The sequence below is a fragment of the Pelodiscus sinensis genome, chromosome 14 (assembly GCF_049634645.1).
Source record: "Pelodiscus sinensis isolate JC-2024 chromosome 14, ASM4963464v1, whole genome shotgun sequence".
NCBI lineage: Eukaryota > Metazoa > Chordata > Testudines > Trionychidae > Pelodiscus > Pelodiscus sinensis.
In genome coordinates, this window is record NC_134724.1 from 37380899 (window position 1) to 37398357 (window position 17459).

A 17459-nucleotide genomic window follows, 5' to 3' on the forward strand; every position below is an offset into this window, starting at 1 on the left:
TCCGTCCAATATAGACGCAGTTTTGTGCAATTTTCGCCATCGGGGCTTTTTTGCGCAAAACAGTTTTTAGTTGTCTACACTGGCCCTCTTGCGCAAATACATTTGCACAACAGGGCTTTTACCCCCCTGAACAAGAACAGCATAGTATTTGCGGAACAACACTGACAATCTTACATTAGATCGTTACCGGTCTTACGCAAATTCAAGCGGCCAGTGTAGACAGCTGGCAAGTATTTCCACAAAAGCAGACGCTTTTGCGGAAAATCTTGCCAGTCTAGACGCAGCCACTGGCTGTTGCACAGCAAAAGAGCTGCAGGACAATTTCTCCTAGAGGAGGAAAGATTGGCCATGAGATCAAACGCCTGTTTGCAGTGGAGGGGTGCATTGCTGCTTGTGAGTGAGAGGTTTTCCATCAGTTAGTGGTATCTAGAGAGCTTTAAAATAGGTGGCCTAGGTTTGTGGCCCAGCATAGGGACCCAATCCTAAGTACTGGGTGCCCTCGGTTTCCACAAAGTATTTCGAGGGAGCAGGCCCCTGGCCCTGTTTTCATTAGCTACTCTAGGGCAGCTTCAGCAGAAGATACAGGAAGCTCCCCTCTCCCACTCAGCGATCTCATAGCTCAGTGGTTCACGTCATCTCCTGAGAAGCGAGAGACCAGTTTCAAACCTCTCCCCCCTTCCAGCAGAGAAGGGAAATTCAACATAGGGCACCTCAACCTCCTGGATTTTGAATGGTACCGAACCCAGGGTGCATGCTCAGCAGTTGTCTATCAGTTTGGGTCCCCCACACAGCTGAGGCAGCTGACGACCAAATTCATGTCTGTGAAAAACATCATGGACCGTGACCTCTGGTCTCCTGGGTAGATTCACCCTCTTTACTGATTTCACAGGGGAGACCAGCAGCTCTGAAAGTAGGGGGCCACGGCATGGCCATGCTGGGCAGCTGGCTCTGAAGGCAGCTGCTCAGAAGCCAGGGTGGCAGTACCAGGACCTGGCTACAATAACCTACACGCCCTGCTTTTGGTTTAGGACCCTACAGTAACATAGCTGCGCCATTTCAGATTGGCATAGCTGAAAGCATGACCTTTATGATTGTTTAAAGCCTCCAACCATGAAATTGACCGAAGTGGATCACAAATTTGTTAGGGCCCTATTCAGGAATCGCATTGCGGGAGAAAGAGGCACCTGCATGCCTAGGGGGAGGTGGTCAAATTGGGTACCCAGGAAACGTTGACAGTAAAGATGAGGTAGCAGGTGAGAGTGGGTGCCAGTAGCAAACCGGGAGTTCCATGGGCCTGGTGCCACATGTGGGGATAAAGCCACGGAACTGGCCTCCTGCTCAGCCAGCCAGCGAGCAGCTGAGGAAGTGGTGAGAGAATTAAGGGTGGAATTTCTTTACACAAAGAAAAGCAAATATGTAAGTACCAAGGGCGGCACCAGGCCCAGTAAGAATAAACAGTGTGAAGGGGGTTAAACAAATACTTCCCTGCTGGTCAACAAAACTAACAGGCACTGCAACTGTGTCACTGCAAAGAAAGGTACCAACCCACCTTCCTCCTTTATCTTCTTCAAAGCTTCCTGGGTGAGGACAGGCTGGCAATCTGCAAGCCCCAGGCTGGCCAGGGACTGGCCCCCTCCTGCTGGCTAGATGGAGAGGGGCTCAGTGCTTGATTTTAGAGTCATCAGAAACACAAATGCTGGTTTTGACCATTTAAACAAGCCTCTCCCTTCCTCCACCTTGCTGTGTCACAGTCCGGCTGTAGGTACCGCACAGTTCTTTGCAGAAAACTGCACAGAGGCTCACCTAGCCCTTGGCAATGCTGATTTTGTCAGTGGCTTCTTGAGGACCAATCCATCTGCCAAAGTGGGCGTTACCCACGAAAGCTTACACCCAAATAGATATGTCAGCCTCCACGGGGCCACACGCCTCCTTGTTTTTGCAGATACAACCACGGCACCAGATATGGGGTCACTTGTGATCTTTACATAATGCTTCATCTAGCCTCAAGCACCCCACTTACAACATGCTCGCTGCACAAGAAAAACATGAGGCAGCCTCCCAGCCTGGGTATGTGCTGTAGATTTTTAAGCCAGGATAGCTGGTAGGGATGTAAGTGACTAGTTGGCTACCCGATAGCAAATGCTCATTGGGTAGCCAAGTTCCCACTTGACTAGTCACTTCCAGTACTACTCTTGATAGAGGCAGCAAGGGGGGGGCACCACGAGCCAGTCCAGGGGGGAGATGACTTAAAAGCCGGTTTTCTCCCCCAGTACCATTTCCACAGGGGTAGGGGGCAGCAGGAAACCACACGAGCAGGCACTGAAACAGTCCCACTTGTGCCAGTACCACTGCTGCTCCTCTCCCTTTGGAACGTACAAGAGTCGCCTGTGACTTTAATCACCCTGACATCCGTTGGGAGACCAATACGGCAGCACACAGGCAATCCAGGAAGTTTTTGGAGAAGGTTGGGTACAAGTGCTGAAGGAACCCACCAGGGGCCGTGCGCAGCTTGACCTTCTGCTCACAGACAGGAACTAGTAGGGGAAGTAGAGGTGGGTGCCAACCTGGGAAGCAGTGATCATGAGATGGTAGATTTCAGGATTCTGACCAAAAGAAGAAAGAGTAGCAAAATACACACCCTGGACGTCAGAAAAGCAGACTGACTCCCTCAGAGACCAGACGGGTAGGATTCCCTGGGATGCTTACATGAAGGGGAAAGGAGTCCAGGAGAGCTGGCAGTGTTAAAAAAGCCTTATTGAAGGCACAGGAAGATCAGCAAATATGGTAGGCGACCAGATTGACTTACTGGGAAAATCCTTGGTGATCTTAAACACAAAAAGGAAGCTTACAAGAAGTGGAAACGTGGACAGAGGACTAGGGAGGAGTATAAATATATTGCTCGAGAATGCAGGGGAGTTATCAGGAAGGCGAAAGCGCAATTGGCATTGCAGCTAGCAAGGGATGTGAAGGATAACAAGAAAGGTTTCTACAGGCATGTTAGCAATAAGAGGGTGTGGGGCCCTTACTGGATGCAGGAGGTAACCTAGTGACAGATGATGTGGGGAAAGCTGAAGTACTCAATGCTTTCTTTGCCTCTGTCTTCAGGGACATGGTCAGCTCCCAGACTAATGCACTAGGCAACACAGTATGGGAAGGAGGTGGGCAGCCCTCGGTGGGGAAAGAACAAGTTAGGAAGTATGGACTGCACCCTCAGCAAGTTTGCAAAGGACACTAAGGTAGGGGGAGAGGTAGATATGCGAGAAGGCAGGGATAGAGTCCAGAGTGACCTAGACACAGGGCTGTCTTTAGGATTTATGGTGCCCTAGGCGGGATTATTAAACTGGTGCCCCTATGCCTGATGTGCTCTTAGCAACACAAACAAGCTTGCAGTATTGGTGCCCCAGAAATACTGGTGCCCTCGGCAATTGCCTATGGCTAAGGACGGCCCTGCCTCGACAGATTAGAGGATTGGGCTAAAAGAAATCTGAGGAGGTTCAACAAGAACAAGTGAGGAGTCCTGCCCTTGGGACAGAAGAATCCCAAGCATTGTTACAAGCTGGGGACCGACCGGCTAAGTAGCAGTTCAGCAGAAAAGGACCTGGGGGTTACAGTGGATGAGAAGCTGGACATGAGTCAACAGTGTGCCCTTATAGCCAAGAAGGCTAATGGCATGTTAGGGTGCATTAGGAGGAGCATTGCCAGCAGATCTAGAGAAGTGATTATTCCCCTTTCTTTGGCTCTGGTGAGGCCACATCTGGAGTGTTGCACCCAGTTCTGAGCACCCCACTATAGAAAGCATGTGGACGCATTGGAGAGGATCCAGCGGAGGGCAACCAAAATGATTAGGGGGCTGGAGCGAGGAGAGACTGAGGGATTTGGGTTTACTTAGTCTGCAGAAGCGAAGAGGGTGGGGGGATTTGATAGCAGCCTTCAACTTCCTGAAGGGGGGTTCCAAAGAAGATGGAGAGAGGCCGTTCTCAGTGGAGACAGATGACTGAACAAGGAGCAATGGTCTCAAGTTACAGTGGGGGAGGTCTAGGTTGGATATTAGGAAAAACTATTTCCCTAGGCGGGTGGGGAAGCACTGAAATGGGTTAGCTATGGAGGGGGTGGAATCTCCATCCCTAGAGGTTTTTAAGTTTCAGCTTGACACAGCCCTGGCTGGCTTGATTTAATTGAGGTTGGTCCTGCCTTGGGCTGGGGGCTGGACTTGATGACCTCCTGGGGTCTCTTCCAGCTCTATGATTCTGTAAGAGCCATGGACAGCTTTTGAACATCTCAGAGGGAGAGACGCAGTGGGATAACAAGAGCCTCCCTTTACTGAGTAATCGAGTAGTTGATGCAAATTCCATTGACTACTCAATTAGCTGATTAATCAAAATTGAACATCCCTAGTGGCTGTTTTGGCAGGGTGGGGCTTGGAGACTAGGGTTGGTCAGTAATACACGGAGGGGTGAGGCACACCTGTGTATTTCAGGTGTCTGCAGAGACAGGGCTGTGCACAAGGCCAGTTCACAAGAGAGGCACAGTTCACCTTAAACTCACGCACTTTTGAAAGTGAAATCAGCTTACTGAATAATTGCCTGGAAAAATGATTTGCCCACTTGTCTGCATTCTGTGAGCCTACTCCTCAAACACGTACAGTCTCTCTTGAGACACAAAGTACTGGCTATGTTCCAGCAACGCCTTTTCCAGGGAATTTCCAGCCTAATTTCCACAGCAGAATAGATTCCAGGACTTACTAGAAGCGTATAAGTTCACCCCATCCACATCGTAACCTTGGTGAAAAATCTCGTGTGGAGAAAAAATGCCTCATCTCCATCCTCATACAACCTGGCCTCCATGTTAACATCGCACTGCCCTGGCATAAAGTGGAAGTTATTGTTCGATTTCCACATGCACAACTCACTGTGTTTCATGAGGACCACTGAACACAGAACTTGATTCTGCAAGTGCTTAAGTGTGCTTTGCGCATGGCGGTGAATAGAACTCATCCTGTAATGCGGGTTACTCCTGGGTTAAGGTAAAATGGATTGAATCCTTCCTCTAATTCTCAGAACGCCTAGAAAGTTTAAAAAAAAAAAAAAAGAACCCGCTCAGTGCCCAGCCTGTTGTGTGTTACAAAGGCTCAGGCCAATCTTAGTCTGCACAGAAGTAACTTGCAAACATTTTACTTGGACAATCACAACTATTTAAATCCTCGCTGCCTGTTTCTTAGTCAGCATTGCCCTCTAGTGAGTGAAATGATTGGAACGGTTGTTGCCGCTACAGCCGGCGCTGGCATGTGCTACTCAGTAGCCATTGAGAAGTGTCAGCCAAGGGAAGTGTGCACACAGCGGGGTGGAGTGCTTGCTACAGGCTGGGGGAGATACTGCAAACTCTCCCCCCGTCCTTGCCAGCCTTACTAGGCAGCCTACCTCCTCCAAACCTCGGGCCAAGTCTCACAGTCAACATGAACCTCTTCCTGCCGCCACTGCACCTGCTTAGCCACCACTGGTGCAGGGGCCGAGGGCCTGACCTCCCTCCACAGTGTCAACACCTTGTGCGTTCCAGGGTAGCCAAGAGTTCACCAAACTGTCCCGCCAGGATCTTTAGCCCCATCACAGGCCCTTTTAAGTCCAGCCCTTCGCTCGGGGCTTCGAGTGCTTCGCCATCGCTGGCGGGGGAAGCCAGGCCCACCCTCCGCTCCAAGTTCCAGCCCAGAGACCTGGTGACTAACCTGTGCTGGCTCGCATCCCTAGCACGGCAATAGGACTAGCTGCAGTGGATATTCCAAGCCTACAACAAGTACACCTAAGCATTCATAGACCACGGAGAGAGATATGGCTTTATTAGAAGTCTGTTCACTTCTCTCACGGAGCCCACAACAGCTAGCCTTAGAGGAATTAGAGACTTTGGCCTAAGTAGAAATTAAAACAGGCAGCAGGAGGACATACAGTTGTTTCCTCATAGCAACAGAAAGGGAGTTACCTTCCCAACCCTCTTCAGCCTTGTCCCACACCTCTTAGTACCGGAAATGCATGTGCCCAGAACAGAGAGAAGGGCGGGTCCTGGAACGCCTGGGCTCCGAACAGGAGAGGAAAGGGTTCACCATGGCACTGGAGACAAACGAGGTAAAAAGCTAATTAACTGAATGCAGTTGCAGGTATGCTCTTGCGGATATGGAACACAGTGGCGTTAGGGATGTGCCTTTGAGCGCACACTTTCTGCGTACGGTCAACGTCACTTTGCAGGGACTGTCAGCAACTAGAACCTTTTTCCTGACGGGCACCGGCTATTTCTTTCAGAGCAGGAGCCTTGTCAGTCTGCAACTGGAAAACCACTCATTAATAAAAACAACCACCAGTGGTCTGGTGCCATTTTACAGACTCACAAAACACGTCGGTGGTGTCATGAGCTTTCGTGGGCACAACCCACTTTTTCAGATGACTGGAGAAAGGGGTGCAGGGGACAAATAAATAGCAGAGACACGGGATAGGAAGGGAAAGAGAAGGAAAAAAAAGAGGGAAAAAAGTGTCAATTAGAGTGTCTGTGCTAAATGAGACTAGTAAAGTGGGCTAGAAGTACCTGGGACTTGGCTTTTTACTGGCTATTTGGTCTCGAGTATATTTCATAATTAAATAAAGCGTGGTCAAGCAACTCACTGTAGAAGTGATCAACAGACTCTGCCCACAGTAGCCACATGTACAATTATGGTTGGCAGAGACCTCAGGAGGTCATCTAGATCAACCCCAACCACGGGTGTGTTCAAAACCTCCAGGGATGGAGATTCCACCATACCACTTCCTAGGGAACTCATCCCAGTGCCTCACCATCCTCCTAAGGAAATAGCTTTTCCTAATATCCAACCTAGACCTCCCCCACTGCAACTTGAGACCATTGCTCCTGGTTCAGCTGTCTGCCTCCAGTGAGAACAGCCTCTCTGGAATCTCCCTTCAGGTCGCTGAAGGCTGCTATCAGATCCCCCCTCCTCCACCTTTTCTGCAGACTAAGTCCAGTTCCCTCAGCAATCACATGCCCCAGCCCTCTAATCGTTTACCTTGCCTTCATAGAATCAGAGCTGGAAGAGACCTCAGGAGTCATCCGGTCCAGCCTCCTGCCCAAGGCAGGACCAATCCCACCTAAATCAACGCAGCCAGGGCTTTGTCAAGCCAGGACTTAAACACCTCTAGGAATGGAGATTCCACCCCCTCCCTAGGGAACCCATCCCAGTGCTTCTCCACCCACCTAGGGAAAGAGTTTTTCCTAATATCCAATCTAGACCTCCCCCACTGCAGCTTGAGACCATGGCCTTCCACTGGACTCTCTCCAATTCGTCCACACCCTTTCTGCAGCGTGTGTGGGTGACCTGTACGCCAGACTCCACACGTGACCTCTCCATGCTGAATAGAGGGGAATAATCATTTCCCTCAATCTGCTGCAATGCTTCTACTAATGCAGCCCCTAGGCTGGTCCCTGGGAGTGGGATGGGCAACCAAGGCCCACGAGTGGGCCACCACACTGTACCAATGAGTGGTCTTGCAAAAAAGTTAACCTGCAAGATTTTAGGTCACAAAATGCCCTAGAGGCACATTTTTTCCCTAACATGTCCAAACGGCAGAACCTGGGACATCCATGCTCCTGAGAATATAAGGAACAAGAAAATGTTCCTATAGAACACCTATAGAAAATGGGGTACCCCAGTATTCCTGGGGAGCAAGGAAAAAAGAGGGTTGGCACAGGGTATGAAGTGCAGTCAGAATCCCATTCTAAAAGGGTGGCCCCGAATGGGAAAACTGGGCTCCCTCCAGGAACTGCCCCCGTGGTGGCGATCTTTAGGACGATGGGAGTAAAGCAACAGCTGTAACTGGTGTGGGATGTAGCTCTGCTTAGGCTGCTGTACCATCACTCACCTGGACAAAGGAGCCGCGACGTTCTGGAGGCCGTCTGGCCTCATTGAGGCACTAGAGCTGGAACAAGGCGCAGAGGAGAGCTTGGCCTGGAAGGCACCAGAGCCAACCCCGCCAGGGTGGAACACGTCATTACCAAGTGCCCTTGAACTAAAGGCTGCACCCCGCACTGCCAGCCTCGCTCACCCCCCACCCCCATGTGAACTCGCTGCCGCACACCCCTCAGCTCTTCTTCGGCTCCTGTTATTCCAGGGAAAGGCCCCCAGCGGGGGAGGAGCGGACGGCTCACCAGCAAGTCTCCTCGGCATTCAGGCCACACTCCCTCTCGTCAGCATACGAGAAACGCGCCACTTTCCCTCCTTTCCAGGGAGCGGTTCTGCGCTTGGCCCCGGGATGCGATTTCCTGCCAGTGGACGGGCTCTCCAGCCTTATTTGCCCCTCTTAGGGAGGGCTGGGAGTGAGGTAGCCAAAGCACCATGCTGATGCCAGACCACCTGTCCTGCCCTGCCCAGGGGGCCAACGTGCAACTGACTAGGTCCATGTGCTCCTGAGCCGGGACCCGTTGGCCTTCAGCAGGCCTGATGCTGCCACCTGCCCCGCAGCCTCAGGAGCACATGGAGCCGCTGCTCCCCTCCCTGCCGACGCTCCTGGGCGGGGATGGCGGGAACAGGGTGGGATCGGGCGCTGCCTGGGCACCCCTCTGGCAAGGTGGCATCCCCTGCACAAGCCAGGCAGCACAGAAGTGAGGTTGGGGCAGGGGGGAGAAGCCAACAATCAACCACCAGTTGCAGCACTGCCCAGGTGCCGGGGGAGGGAGGGATGGGCGGGGGAGCAGCACGCGCTGAGCTATGCAGGACTGGAACGCCCGTGTGCGCCCCTTGGGGAGTGCTGAGAGCTACACCACGTGGCGCTCCTTATCGGCACCCTGGTAGCACCTAGGATCCCAGGCACGGCCTAGCAGTACGTCACCCAGGACCTCCTGCAGCCGCCTGGCCTTGGCCCAGCACCGACAGCCGGAAGGGCCCCTCGCCACTCCTGCACCGTCAGCATCTCCCTTGAGACACCCCAGCCGTGCTCTGCTCAGGCCCGGCTTGGTCTGTACCGTAGATGCTCACAGGCCGAGCCCGCAGGGCAGTGAACCTCAGCTCCGCGCCCCCGCGTTTCCCCACGCGCCCAAAGACCGGTCGGGCCCTGACCCATTAGAAAATGCTGGGTTTATTGAAAACGTCTTCACAGGCTACGACGAGACAGCATTCTCGTCCCACCCGCCGGCCAGCGCACGTGGTGGTACAACGGGCTGGGGGCCACACACCAGGCACTGGACCTGTAGCAATACTTCTGGTTTACAGCACATAGAAAAATAGCAGCAGACAGGCTGGGTGGGCATGCAGAGTCCACTGCTGCCTGCCCAGCGCGCCCTGGCGCACCAGAAGGGGCAACAGCGCAGGATTGCTCCGGGACCGGAATACTGCGCGAGCACCTGGCCCAGCGAGACGGGGCTCTGGCCAAGAGCCTGGCTTCTCCCAACGAGCTTTGCCATGGTCATTAGCCCCTCCCCGGCTCCTCCCCTTCCCTCGGCCACAGGGACCACGGCTGGCTGTGGCCTTTGCCCCTGCCAGGCAGCGGGAGCACGGCCTCTGAGTGGAGCCCTTCCTCGTGCCTTGGGATTGTGGCAATGGGGCCTTTGTACCCCGGGTCTTACCGCTTCCACACCAGCCTGACCACGCTGGCGCTGTGAACCGGCCTCCCCCGCCAGCCCAGGACTAACGCCAGTAGGGAGCACAGGCTGGGGGGCAGGGAATCTTGAGGCAGGCAGAGCGCGGGGCCTGCAGGAATCAGGCTGCTCTGCTGTCTGCACGGCCCGGCAGCAGCTGGCTAGAGGAGGCGACTCGGGTAAGAAGCAGGTCATGGCAGTTGAGCGCCACGTTTCGCTCCTGGACTGCGAGCCACCCCACCCCCAAACAAACCAGCCGAGGCCCCCCCGTGCCACAGCTGGGCCCTGAACATCCTGAGGGACATGGGCTCGGGCGGAGGCCAGCCAAGATCCCGCTGGCATCAGGGGATGGTAACCCTAGCCTGCTCCGCGCCTGGCCTGTCTGCAGGGGTCCTTCACCAAACACCGCTTGCTCTTCCGCGGGCCGGGGCAGACCTCAGCCAGTCGGGAACAGGAGCGAGGGGCGTTTGGTGAGGAGCAAAGCGAGTGGCAGGGAGGGCTGGCAGCGCGCACGCTGGGAACACCCGCATGAGGTATCCACGGCTGCCCGTACCACCGCGAGGGCCCTTGTCTCCTGAGCACAGCGCTCACAGGACGGTCCCTCTTCTCCTCTGTGCAGCCCCGCTCGGGCAGACGGGGTCTCGGAAAAGGACTGTGCCACCACCAAGAACCTGCCTGGCTGCTCATCTCTGGGCTACCGCCTGGCCGCATTCCCCTGCCCTCTGGAGAGAAGAAAGGATGCTCTGAAACCCTAGCGGGGTATATGCTCCCCGCCACCTCCCAGCTGATCTGAGCTAGCACGACTGGCAGCCTGCCCTTGGTGTTCAGCGGTGCAACGCAGGGGGCGGGGGAGGAAGTAACGTCCGGCCTTCCTGCGGGAGCCGCTCTGGCATCCCCGTAGAGTTCTCCTGCTTAGGGGCCATCCTGCTCGAGGGGCAAAGGACAAAAAACGCAGCTGGGAAATGGCACGTAACCTGCAGCTAGGACAGGAAAACGGAGGAGTGCTCAAAGCAAGCAACAGACTTACCGATGGGCAGCACAGTCCTACCTCGGTGCGCCCGGAGCCCAGCCCCGGCACAGGCCGGTAGCCACCACGACACAAATGGCAGTGGAACAAGCTCAGCCGGGCTCTGGAGTCAGCATCACAGGGCTTCTCCCTGCACGGGCCACGCAAGCCAGCAGGCATGGCTGCACAGATGGTGGCTCCATCTCCCCCCTAGGATGCTGCCCACTCTACCGTGGCATGCCAAGACCCGCGGCTGACACGATCAGCGTGCACCGCTGCCGGCAGCCCGGGGCCTGACCTCAGGGGGGGCAAGCGCTGGGCGCAGACCTGACCCAGGCAGAGCGCTGAAGCAGCGTGGGTGGCTGGTCCTGGGGGGGGAGCCCTGTCTGCCATGTGAGCCCACAGCCCTGCTTGCTGGGGCTCCCCCCAGAGCCCGGGTTAGTGTCGCTGAAGGGCTGTAAGCACAGTCGTACCCCAGCAAGAGGAGCGGTTGGCTGTGCAAGACGGGGTCAGACCCACCCCCGAAATTATCCCCGGGGAAAGCAGCGATCCTGGCCCGTCGCTGCATTGCAGCCAGTCCCCACAGAGGTGCGCCTCCCCCCGGAGCGTGGCACAAGAATCTCCCCCACTCAGTTTGCTCTTGGCCCCTGAATAACTGGATGTCAGCCGGAGTCTGCCTGGAGCCCGCCACACCCTGTCTGGCACCACCCGGCACCCGTCATTGTCCACTGCCCGCCGGCCTGACGACTGACAGAGCCTGGCCTGAGGAGGAACATGGCACCTCAGCGGAGCTGCGTGTTGGGACCCGGCGAGGCCCAGGCCCGGAGCAAGAGGAAACGCGTCCTGGTGAGAACTGTGCATAGGGCATGTGTTGCAGAAGAACAGGCCACGCCCTGGCTGTGTCCCCCTCCTGAGCTCCTCCCGGAGGGCCAGCCCCTGCCCGGGGCGTCTCCTGGAACCGAGGGCCACGGCTGTCCTCGCCGAAGAAAACAAAGCGGAAGTCGGAATAAAAAAGGAGGTAACGCGGGTCTGGCCCCGCAGCCTCTCCCCAGAAAGGCCCGGTCGCCATTCTGTCGTGCCACTGTCCCACGGATGCGACAATGGCCCATGCTGGTGTGGTAGGTGCTCGAGCCTCCGGCTCCGCTGGCGTTGTGGGCTGGGTACTGGGCGTCTGAGCCCAAGCCAAAGCCCTGGAAGAACATGTGGTTTTGCTGGCACCGGCCCCTCTCCTAGCGAGCAGCAGGGAGCCCTGCAGGCACCGGCGCAGGTTAGACGGACAGTCAGTCCCTGCTGGAGCAGGGGTCCCTGCTGGTAAGAAAACAACAGTATCGGGTGCACGTTGTGCTGATCGGGGCGGCAGACCGAGCGCTGCTCTGGCACCTCCTACGTCCAAGAGGCGATTCCAGGGCCGCCGAGCCGCTCGCTTCCTTGCCTGCTCACAGTCCAGCCGGAGACGCGGCTCGATTCGCTCTCCAGCGCGGCGGCCCCAGGACTCCGACGGAGCTGGCGCGTGGGAGCGAGCTACGTACAGAAGTGGCTGCACGGCCGGCCAGTACGCCGGGCCACGGGAGGTACATGGGGCTTGGCCACCACAGAGGGCGGCGGCGCCAGTCAGCAGCTACACAGGCTGAGAGTCGGACTCTCTCGACAGCAGCCACGCTCACCGCGGTCCCCTGGAGAGCTGGACAAAAGTGCTAGTTCCTGGCAAGGTCCATCCGAGCCACAGCTGTGGGGCGCCGGTCACCTGCAAACAAGCCACAGAGCCACGCGACTCATCCAGGGCCCCGCCTTCACCCCGGGCTCCCCAGGAATTTATTCCGGGGGGAAGGGGTGAAGAGAGGGGACAGGGGACAGATCCCAGCTCGTGAGACCTATCACGCCCTTCGGGGGCGGAATCCAGAGGCACCATCTCCCTGCCCAGTGAGCTGCCCCGACTATGGCGCCCCCACGCTGCTTGGGGCCCAGTCCTGCTCCCTCGAGCGCTGTGGGAAGTCCAGACCGTAAGGCAGCAGCGCCGGGTCTGTGGGCATGTGGCGTGTAACTGCACCAGGGACGCTGCCGCAGCCGTGGAAAGGCTGAGCCGCTAGTGCTGGGCTGGGGTCAGGGGAGGGTCTCAGTAACGCCGCCCATCAGGGAGAAAGACCCAGTGAGCTCTTTCCCATCCAGCATTCCCTGCCAGTCCTCACGCCACCAGGGAAGCAAGGCCAGAGCGCTGGGTTTGGGTGAGAGAGCTGCTCACGTCCATTCCCCTGCCAATACTGGGAAAGGCACCCAGCACGAGCCAAGAGCACCGGCCACAGGGAGCACGGTGCAAATGCCACCGACCCCCCCTGGAAGGCCGCAGCCACACTGACAAGGCACCGGAGACAGGGGCTGGGGGGAAGGAAACACTCAGGGTGCAGGCAAATTGGGGGGTGGGAAAATGGCCTCTCTCCTGCAGGGTACAGCAGGCACCCCCCAGGAGCAGAGTCCGGCCCCAAACGGCCCCGAGCTGAGAAGGGCCCTACCTGCGGTGCCCGCGCGAGAGGTAGTCCCGATTCAGAGAGCAGAGCTGCTGCTCCAGACGGAAGATCCGGAACGCCAGGTAGGAGGAGGACACCACCAGGAGGCAGATCCTAGGCACAAACAGGAGCTGGGGTTAGGGCTGAAAGCCTCGGGGGCCACAGCTGCTCAGCAGGGGCTGCGTTCTCCCAGTCGGGGCCTACGGGGCCGAGAAGGGAGGAAGGGGCTAAAATCAAGGGGGCGTCTCCGCGGGACACACGGGTACTTCGGCTGAGTCTCCACATGCTACAGCGGCAGCGCGTCTCCACGGGGCTGCCCGGCACGGCACCATCTGGCTGGCCTGCAGGACAGACCCCAGTGCCCAGGCGTGACATGGAGAGCAAGTCCCATGGGCTCGAGGGAGCCGTCCTCACTGCACCAAGACCGCAGGGCCCTCTTCTGGCTGTGGGAACCGGCCTTCAACGCCCACCCCCCGGGCAGGGCCACAGAGCCTGCGTGCACAAGGGGGCCAGGCCCAGTGAGCCGCGGCAGGCTCCCAATACAGCCGGGGCGGGATGGAGACTTGCCTTCCGTGGTGCTAGGAGAAAAGGGCTGGATGGGAGCCCCAGGGACCACGTTCTCTGCAGCCCCAGCACAGGCAGCAGCAGTGCAGGGTCCCCCTCCCAGCCGCAAGAGGCTGGCCCAATCCCCGTGACCTGCTCCAGGGCCCTGGGAGGGCACCGGCTGGCTGAGGAAGCGCTCGGTGCTGGGCTCCCAGGCCTGGAACGAGCTAGCGGGAGCCTAGCACAGAGGGCCGGCTCGCTGCAGGGGACATGTAAGCACACCCTCCCTCCCAAGCGGGAGCCGTGTCGGGGCAGAGCAACTGGGCAGCCTGGGGACAAGGGGAGCGTTTCTGGGCCCTCCCGTGGATCTCAGGTGCAGAGCCCGTCACTAGCCTCAGCCCAGTGCGACTACAGAGTGGCCAGCACGCTCCCTCCCGAAACCGGCCACTCTGGCCCAGCTGGGAGCTGCCGGCCACAGAGGCCCTCTGCAGCCACGAGCGGCTTCCAGCCTCCCGCTCCCCAGGCTCCTCTGCCTTTGGTGCTGAACGGCGCCGCCCGGACACCAGCCCCGCCCCGGCCACACAGAGCGGGGCAGCCTGGCTCCGCGACAGAGGGGGCAGGCCTCAGGACTCCTGGGAGCCCACCCCTACGAGGGCTATTCCAGGGAGCAGCAAGGGGCAGGCCTGTGGCGGAGGGCACGTGGGGGAGAAAGCCGCCGTCCCTCGTCAGCCTAGGAAGCTTCCTGCCCCTCACGCTGGTCTTGGGATGAGAAGTGGGGCTGCTCCCAGGGAACCAGTCCACCGTCACCTGGCCACCCCTAGCGGCCACGGCGCTCCGCCCCACACAGCGGTCTCCGCCCGGCGCAGGCTTACAGCACGATGAAGATTTTCAGGAGCTGATAATCGGATGGTCTCAGCTCCGCTACGTAGCTGGGCTCCTCCTCCAACTCCTCTTCCGTGTTTATTGCGCTTTCTGAAACCAGGGCCAAGAGACGTCTGACGCAACGGACAGATGGGCTGTTCCCGCGTACCGACCCGGCCTCCCCCAGCAGGAGCCCCGACAGACCTGCCCTGCCCAACGCTCCCGACGGTGCTGTCCCTGGGGAACCCCTGGCCAATCCCCGGCCCTTTCCGTGAGCGTCTGTACCTCACGCGGCCTGTGTTCGCCGGGGACGCCCCGCACAACGGAACTCTCTCCTGCGAGGGGAAAACCGCACCAGAGCCTCGACCCTCTGCTGCCCCGTGCAGCCAAGTCTTGCCAGGAACCGGCACCCAAGCAGCTAGGAGAGGACCCTCTCTCCACCAGGGCTGCCTGGGCGCCTGTCTGTTCCCCGACTATGTTTCATGAGGGGCTGGCCACCGCCAGTCACCACTAAGGAGCCCGGGGCTCTCCAGCCAGGCAACCCAACCAGAGCAAAGCTCTTCGATGGGTCACAATGCCCCAGGCTCCGTGTCTCTCTCTCCCCCGCAGTGGAGTGGAGCGATCTGCAGCCACCGTGCAATGGGCAAAGGCTGTACTCTACCAGGGAACTGCTTTGCCACCGAGGCGGCTGTCGCACAGGCCACTGGAGCGGTGTCCTTGGCTAGGCCTCCTGCTCTCGGGAGAGCTCGGGGGGCTGTTCCTGTGTGCTGCATGGGGAAACAGCGGCAGGGCAATGCTGAGCAGCGCCACATGCCCCTTGGGGGGCAGAGAGGAGGGTTGCAGCCCGTAGGGCTCTCGTGATGGCTCTGAGCTGCGCACAACCAGCGCTCCAAGAGGACCAGCCTCCATCGATAGCCAGGGTCCCAAAGGGATGCTCTTGGTCACATTATTGGATTTTGAGGGGAGCAGCCAGGTCACTGCTGCACCCGTGGGGGGTGTTTGCCCCAAGAGTGGTACAAAGGGGCCATGTGAGGTGTCAAACAAAAGCTCCCTGTCTTCTGATTCTGTATCTGCTCTTCATAGATCTGTATAATGTCTGGGGGTGGAGTTATGAATATGTACTCTGGATGGAGACTGGAAGTTTCTCTGTATGTGGTTGAGTATTGGGCCGGGAATGTTTGCCCAGGGACATGCTAATGAGCAAGTCTCCAGGGAACAATGGATCTCTGGAGGCCAAAGACACACCTGGCCACTGGCCACGTGACTCCCTCCAGCTTGGAAGAAGCCAGGAAGGAGGGATAAATAGGCCATGTGGTCGACTCCATCTTGGTCTACAGATCTGCTCCTGACCCCAGATGCGGCCTCGGAGGGAATCACGAGCCGGGAAGAACCGTGGACCCATCCTGGCATAGGATGTGCACCAAGGACTTTTAAGACAGCAGCTGTAACATCTCTGCTAGAGCCTGCATCGACAACTGGGAGATTCGATGCATGTAACATATGATACTTTAACAGCCTCACTCTCAAGCTTTTCTTTCTTGTAGTAATAAACCTTTAGATATAGATTCTAAAGGATTGGCCCAGCGTGATTTGTGGGTAAGGTCCAGAGTGTAAATTGACCAGGGAACGCTGGCTGGTTTCTTGGAACCGGACAGAACTTGTTCCGGGAAGGTGGGATTGGGTTCTAGACCCCCCACCTGTGTATGAGGCCCGGGGCCATCTGGGGCACGGATATTGCTGGGGTGTTGGAGGGGTTTTGCTCGTGAGGCTTCAGACAAGCAGCTGAAGCGCTCTGTGGGACTGGTGTGTGGCCTGTTTGGAGAGGTCACCAGTCTGGGGGCTGTAAGGAGCTCCGCAGTTGAGCAATTCACCCTGAGCGGACGCCCTCAGCTGTGCCCAGACCCGGCCCGGTCTGTCAGCTCTTCACAAGAGAGACAGCAGATACTGCTTCCTCCTTCCCTGGCAGCCAGGGCCTGCATCTCCTAGACACCGTCGGCGCGTCCTCCACCCACCGCCCGGCCCGGTGCCGCACAGGAATGTGGGCTCAGCCAGGCACCAGCTGCCAGAGGCTCAGTCTAGGGGCTGCGAGAACTAGGGAAGCCAATTTCTAATCCCCGGTCTGACCCTTTGAGTCCCTCAGCCAATCCCCCAGCCCCGGTGCCTCCATTTCCCCCCGTGAGAGGTCGGAAGGGCGGCCAGCCAAACAACCCATCCAAAGCCAGGCACCGGCCAGAGAAACCTTCCCACGGCCAGTCGCAACGGAGACTGTAAACACGCGGCTGAGTGGCCCCAGCGCCAACCCTCCACGCCCAGCTCCCCGCACCTGACACCAGGGGCTCCTGGGAATTGAAGGAGCTCTCCTTGGTGCTGAGGCTGCTGATGGAGGCGCGGTGGATGCACTGGTAGTCTGCATCGGGGAGAGCGAGGGAGAGCGCCGCCGGGGAAACCTTCCTCCACTTCACCTCCGGGACGATCACCTCCTGCGGAAGACACGAAGGTCAGCGACACCCCCGCCCCGGCCTCCAGCACCGACCAGCCAGGCCCAGAGGGAACTCGCTCAGCAGGACTGGGAGCTGCTCTGCGCACCGGAGAGGCCCCCGCCAGGACCCATCTGGGCTGCCAACCCCAGCCACATTCCCATCACAGGGCGACCAGTAACATCAGCCGCAAGTGCTGGCTTCCAGCCCCGGCAGAAGGGTGCCTCGCTAGGGCCAGGGGGCGTCTCCCCCGGAGCAGGCAGGGCGCGGCAAGCACGGCCATGGCGGAAGCCTGGCTGAGGTTTTCGGCACAATCGTGGGGCTTGGGCGGATCTCTGGTCATCTCGCTGGAAGGGCCATTCTGAGCAGCTGCCTTGACTTCCCGGACCGGCCCAGGGATTCCCTTGTCCCTGCACCGCGCTCACAGGGCCAGCAGCCAGACCCCGCGACACTCTCCGAGGGCTCCCG

The 17459-nt window shown here is 58.1% G+C and overlaps 1 protein-coding gene across 6 annotated transcripts in view; it reads right to left on the reverse strand.

Annotated features, from left to right (window-relative positions):
- Nucleotides 1–9084: 9084 nt before the first annotated feature.
- GRAMD2A (GRAM domain containing 2A) overlaps nt 9085–17459 on the reverse strand; it is a 45221-nt gene continuing 36846 nt past the window's right edge. For 5 of the 6 annotated variants that reach the window (XM_075897535.1, XM_075897531.1, XM_075897533.1 and 2 more), the window contains 4 exons: nt 16838–16994; nt 14526–14625; nt 13117–13224; nt 9085–12353 (listed from right to left, as the gene is read on the reverse strand). In XM_075897535.1, coding sequence (XP_075753650.1) covers nt 12350–12353; nt 13117–13224; nt 14526–14625; nt 16838–16994 — 369 coding nt within the window. In that variant the 3' untranslated portion in view covers nt 9085–12349. Of the gene's footprint in view, nt 12354–13116; nt 13225–14460; nt 14626–16837; nt 16995–17459 lie in introns of all 6 variants that reach the window. The other variant, XR_012895817.1, reaches the window with a different exon arrangement.